The sequence below is a fragment of the Nicotiana tabacum genome, chromosome 2, assembly GCF_000715075.1.
Source record: "Nicotiana tabacum cultivar K326 chromosome 2, ASM71507v2, whole genome shotgun sequence".
Lineage (NCBI taxonomy): Eukaryota > Viridiplantae > Streptophyta > Magnoliopsida > Solanales > Solanaceae > Nicotiana > Nicotiana tabacum.
In genome coordinates, this window is record NC_134081.1 from 125,622,850 (window position 1) to 125,629,659 (window position 6,810).

The 6,810-nt window shown below is 36.5% G+C and overlaps 1 protein-coding gene across 1 annotated transcript; it reads right to left on the reverse strand.

Annotated features, from left to right (window-relative positions):
- Positions 1-1,210: 1,210 nt before the first annotated feature.
- LOC107803300 (F-box protein At5g49610-like) lies at positions 1,211-2,626 on the reverse strand. The gene is made up of 2 exons (XM_075228561.1): positions 1,487-2,626; positions 1,211-1,303 (listed from the first exon to the last, which is right to left on the reverse strand). Exons 1-2 carry the CDS (start codon positions 2,624-2,626, stop codon positions 1,211-1,213), a joined length of 1,233 nt encoding a protein of 410 aa, XP_075084662.1.
- Positions 2,627-6,810: the final 4,184 nt, after the last annotated feature.

Genomic DNA, 6,810 nt, shown 5'->3' on the forward strand with positions numbered 1-6,810 from the left:
GGCATGTGCGGCCTGAGCTGAAACCACCTGAGCAAGTCCAGTGCAAGCTGTCAATATGTGGGCCAAAGTCTCCTGAATGCCTGGAATCTCAATGGGCACAGCTGGTCCTATTGGCTCAGCTATATCTGGAATCTGCTCATGAGTTGGAGCAACTGGTGGTACTATAGGTGTTAGTCCAACTGTGGGACGAGTTACACCTCGACCTCTACCTCGGCCCCGCCCTTTACCATGGCCCCGACCTCTCGCGGCCCTAACTGGTGGCACTGGTGGCTGGCCGTCCGATCCGGTAGTACATGTCCTCACCATATGTGAGAGAATAGAAAAACAGAATTTTAGTTTTCGAAATCAACAAATTCGCACGACAGAATACAAGAAAGTGAAGTTTTCCAAAGGGTTCTGCAGCCTCTCGAAGATAAGTACAGACGTCTCAGTACCGTTCCGTAAGACTCTACTAAACCTGCTCATGACTCGTGAGACCTATGTAACCTAGGGTTCTAATACCAACTTGTCACAACCCAAATTTCTAACCTGTCGTGATGGCGCCTATCTCGATACTAGGCAAGTCGACAATCTTAATACACCACAATTTCTTCTAAGTTTGAAAATATAATATTTAAATACAATTCACAAATCTCGCAAATACCGATACAAACACTCCCAAAATTCGGTGTCATTGAGTACATGAGCATCTAATATGAATACAAGTCTGAAAAATACCGTCTATAATAGTCTGAGACCAAATAAAGTAAATGAGGAGATAGGGAAGGAGAGGCAAGGTGTGCGAAACACGGCAGCTAGAAAGGTATGCAGGTTGAGAATTAAGATAGAGGGTTAGGTAATCGAACATTGTCGTTGCTTGTAATAGTAGCTTTAGTGCATTACTTAGTATCAGTCATGTATTTTCGTAATCTTAGATTTCTGTTATTACTTGTTGCTTCGCTTCGGTTTTCCGATTGCATTACTTAGTATTCGTCTTGTATTTTCGCTTCGTTTTTGCGATTAGTTTGCTTGTGTTGCCCTTTCCTTTTATCTTTCCTGAGCCGATGGTCTACCAGAAACAATATTTCTGCCTTCTTAAAGGTAATGCATACACACTACTCTGCCTAGACCCACTTGTGAGATTACACTAGATTTGTTATTGTTTGTACATAATTTTTTATATTTACACTAATGTGACAAGTTGTAACCATTATATTATATCTTTTTCGCGTTAAACAATCATGTTCACAATAGGAAAAGAAGGTAACTTTAGGAGGAAAAGGGACGTAAGAAAGCAATAGCAGACAAATGGGACTAAAAAATTCTACAGCATTAAAAAAAAAAACATTCAGAACTTCTACAATTTTTACTCCATATTTCAGCATATCACCAATAAATCATATAAACAACTGTCTTATGCATGAGAAAATCAAACAAAATACCAAAAAAAGAAAAAATTAAGTAGAAAGGAAATCGAAAAGGGATAGAAATATTTTGTAGCTGAAACAGTTTTCTTGGCGTCTTGCATCCTTAAATCAAGTGGCTCCAAATCTGATCGGAAAGGGAAAATTTCTTGAATATTATTACGACATTTATTCAATTTCACTTTGTTAAAACTCTTATCCTGCAACTTATAGAAAATAACTTCATAATAATCAATCATCAAAGCAATGTCCGCATTATAAAACCCAACTAGCCTTGGATATTTTGTGACTTTCTTTAAAGTTTCAATCTCAACTTCCTTTTTCAACTCCCAACTTTGGTTTCCATTCTCAAAAATCCAAAGCTCCATCCCTTTTGGAGACAAACAAGTAAACCCCAACTTCCCATTATACTCCACAAGTTGATTATATCCATAATTTTTGTACTCCATTGCAGGTTTTGGAAGTGAAAATCTTGGAAAAGCTTCTTCTCCATTATAATTCAGAGCCATAACTAAATCATCTCCTAATTTAAAGTAAACCAAACCACTTGCATTTACTGTTGGAGTGAACATGTCAACATAAATTTCTTGAGGGAACAATATATCTTTTCTTTTCCTCCACTCCCAAGCTTCCGAATCAAAAACTTCGCTACGATAGTAATCAAGTCCCAGATTGATATAATGATGATAAACAGTACGAGTCGACGATAACCTAATTATCTTGAAGTTCAATGGGTTTGATTTCAGCACAATGAGAGCTAGTTTGACAGTAGAATAACGCATCTTAGGATTAGGAAGTTTCACCCATTGCTTGGTACTAGGTTTACACACATAGTACCTATACTTGTGCTTTATTCTTCTAAGACAACATAATATTCCTTGTTTTGAAGAAGCTTCAATCTTAATGTCACAGTCGTAGTTGAAAATTTTATCTTTCGGTTTTATAGTTTCCATTGGAAGATACAATGGAGTTTTTCCCGAACATCCATTCAGTGATACGAACTCGGTTACGTGCTTGCTTCTGGACAAAGACTGAACAAAATACCCTGAAATATTATGACTTTTCTCGCAAAACTGTGGCATGAAACTTGATTCAGAAATCAAATTGTGCCACTGCTTGTTGACGGACTTGCATGTATCTAATGTTTTTAACGAAGTTCGAGTTAATATCTCGAAAATTATATCTGAAGGAAGTGTAGAAGAAGAAGAAGAAGTAGAAGCCATTATCGGGGACAAGAGAGGAGAAAGCACAAGTATTAATGGCGATGGACGACGTCTAAAGACTATATATAGTAACAAAGGTGGAATGAAACTTGGACGTAAAGCTATTCCTAAGTAGAATAGGAATATGAGGCGCAAAAAGCTGTCTATGGTTTAATACAATTTCCAAGAATGATTAGGTATATACTTACTTACAAATTACCATACTTAGGTAGAACTCTTTCCCAGAATGATTAGGAGTAGTAAGTTTCATGTTTTCTAACTCGTTTTTGGTAATTTTTTCTTGCAAGGGAATAATAAGCGAAACACGAATGACATATAAAGTGAATCCATATCTCAAAGTAGCGAGAAGTGAGCTATTACCTGAAGTGATACTATCAACAAACTAAGGGGTTGTTTGGTGGGAGGGATTAAGAAAAATCAAATTCCACCACAACATTCCACATAAGATTTGGATATCTGGCTGGAGGAATTAGGAAAAATAATCTTCTCGTATCTAATGCATCGATTAGCTGGCAGTCTTAACTAATACGTACACTAAGTTACATGAGAATCGATTTATTATTTCATATTGTATAGAATATGGAATAAGAAAACACATAAAGACACACACAAACTTAAGCATTTAAAGATGAAAATGATGGTCTAGTTATCAAGATGCAGTCCACCCCAAGAGTCCTGAACCAAAGTATGGTTCATTTGGACTCAAGAGACACAAATAGGTTTAAAAAAACTGGGCACCATTTTATATATAGCGCGGTTATTCACTGCACTATATCTTAACGACAATTTTGTCCGTTAAGGTATAGCGCGGTGAATAACCGCGCAATATATAAAATATGGCCCCACCAATAATTCACTTGCACTTAACTGACCCACCAATAATTCATATGGGTATAATGCCTATTATGCATGCGCTATACATGCTATACAACCCCCCCCCCTCCCCCGGACTATTTTTTTTCTTATTTAAAGAGGTTTTGAATTTGGTAAAAATCCATTTAGCATCCTTCAAGTCTTCCGAAATATTTGTTTATTAAGTTATTTTGTATTTTGTCATAATGTCCGAAGAGCGAAAAATTAGGGTTTTATTATATTGGGGGATGAGGTTGTGGCGGAGAATAACTCAGTACGCTATAGTTGTTCTCCGCAGTGTCATGCTAAGTTGCCATTTACAATGGAGTACGATAGATTGGTATCGTTGTTATGTAAAAAAATGAATGTGAGCAAACGTTCGGTGAATATTAAAGTAACCGGAAGATATCCGTATTCTGTTACTCTGCAAGGGGTTGCTTGTTATGCTGAGTTTAACATCGAAGACGATGTAACTCTGACAGATTTATTGAGGACTCCGGATGAACACCGGAAACTTCTTGTGATAAAAATGTTGGAAATGCACGTCAAGGCGGAAGACGTTCGCAATAATGAGGTTCCGCAAAGTAGGGATATCCCTCAATCATCGGGTGGTTATTTTGGAGCAGTTTTAGCCGAACAGGTTCCGGGTGAAAGAGTTTGGCATGATCTAAACTTATCTCCACGGGTGAATGAGGACCGATGATATAATTTCTCCCCAAGTTTACATAATCCACAAGTCGAGTGGTAAACTTCAGTTTTCCTTTGTGTTACGATGTTTATTTTTATGTATTGAATTTGTATTAACACTCATATATTCCACAGGGGATACCGGCCAGATATGAATTTTACAAGTTATGAACTAACAGACAGTTAGAATATCGCTAGTTTTTGTGGTGTTGGATCATGGTGGTCCATCCGGGAGTCATCACCAACAGGATAGTGTGCATCATGAGATATCAACACATTATGATTTGTAAGTGAAGTGATAAAGTTTATATGTAAAGTTTGAATGAATTTGAGAAACTCATTATTTTATTGGTTGTGGAGTGAAAACGAGCAACTTGAAGGTCATGTCCTTACTCAATTGCCCGAAGACGACATATTTAATCGGGATCTGCAGATGCGCAGAGTCAGGAAGATAATAGTGATTATGACAACAATGCTGATGAGTCTGGAGATGACACACCCTTCTCTGATGAGGGTCATGATGATGAGGCCGAGAATGATGAACCTGACTTGACTAGAGAGCATGCTCCACCTCCCGTTAGACCAAGAGTGTACGAGTCCTATGTGCCGTTTCATCCAAAGGAGATTCCCTACCTTGATCAGTTGCCAAGTATGCCGGATGTGGATGCCCTCACAAGGGATCTTGACGAAATTCGGACAGCAATAAGGGATGTATCTAGAACAACGGTGCTGTCAAAGAGCATGCATTTTGCTGATAAAGCGCGCCTAAGCAAGGCGGCGCGAATGTACAACATAAAAGAGTGTCGTGAGATTGTGGTTCACGAGTCATCTCCGGATGTATACAAGATTATTTGTCATAGATGGTTTCAAGGTTGTAATTAGATGTTGCGTGCGAGAAAGTTGAAAACAAATATGTGGATTGTGGGTAAATACATAGGCACCCACATTTGTGAAATGGACACATTCAGTGGGAATCATTTTAACTTGAATGTTGACTTGATTTCTCTTATGTTGATTTCACACATTGAAGCGTCAATAAGGTACAAGATCAAAGAGTGTATAACATCTGTCCACCGGGTATATGGGTGTACCATTACCAAAAGAAAGGCATTTCTTGAGCACAAACGTGCGTTTGAAATTATTTATGGTAACTGGGATAAATCATTTGCATCTCTACCCATGTACATGGCCGCATTGAAACACTTTAACCCCGGGACTGTTGTTGAATGGAAGCTTGAGGAGAGTCCGGGAATATCGGAACACATATTCAGATATGTGTTCTGGACATTTAAACCAACCATTGATGGTTTTGTGCATTGTCGATCGGTAATATCCATAGACGACATTAATGTCTATGGAAAGTACGATATCAAGTTGTTGATTGCCGTTACAGTAGATGCTAATGGAAGTATATTTCCCCTAACATTTACTATTTGTGCCAATGAAAGCCAAGAGACATGGACATTATTTTTGAACCACTTGAAGAAGCACGTTATCAGACAGCGTTAAGGTATTTGTCTAATATATGATCAGCAGCAGCACGAATCTCGTGTGCCGGTCGATAACCTCCGGCGGTGAATCATTCGTAATCTCCGCATTCACCGCCTCCAGATGCTGCCGGACGAGCGTCAGCTGCAAACGACTGGCCCCACTCAATGCAGTCTCCTCCGCTGGCTGGAGTCCGGTGAGCCGCTGCAACATATGCAGGTAATACAATCCCATGTAGTCTTTGAGAGCATGCGGGTAAGCTACATGGGGACCTCCATGACGATATTTGTAAATTTAACAATATGAATTAAAGTATTTTTCTTTTTAATTGCTTAACATCTTTAAATATATTGCAGTATCTTTTATATTAATATTTAATCGATATTTTTACTATATTGTTATTTAGGTTGATATATTTTCTATATTATAATTTTATATGTTAGTTTATTACCCGGAGCAACTGTTCATGGCCATTATGGGGAAACCCTTTACGAAGGAGATACATTAGAACCTCCGAATAGCGAGACCAAAACCCGTTGCATTATATGTTAGTTTATTATTTTATATGTTAGTTTATTATTTTATATTTTAGTTTATTATTTTATATGTTTCTTTCTTATTTACCTATTTTTGGGTATAATAGAATTAAATAATTAATTTTTATATGAATACATGATTTAATTAATAAGTATTCATATACAAATAATTTGTTTGACAAATTTTGTTGTTTATTAAATTATTTTCTTACATTTGTTGACTAGTATTTGAGAGACTTTATGTTTGAACTATCATACATAACTACAACGATACTACGCTAAAAGGCACTACATTACAATTACGGGCAATACATTAAAATTACGGGAACAACATAACACTAAAGGGAACTTAAATAACATTAATTATTCATAAAATAATAATTTATCTATTTTACTAATCTTTTAGCACATAAATAATCTAATCCGGATAAAAAATAACAAATTAATTTAATCACAAAACAATCACGACAATACATATATTACAGTAAAAAATAACTAATAAATATTTTTTATAACAACAAATAACATTAATTATTCATAAAATAACAATTTCTCTATTTTACTAATTGTTTTAGCACAATAATAATCTAATCCGGATAAAAAATAACAAATTAATTAAAT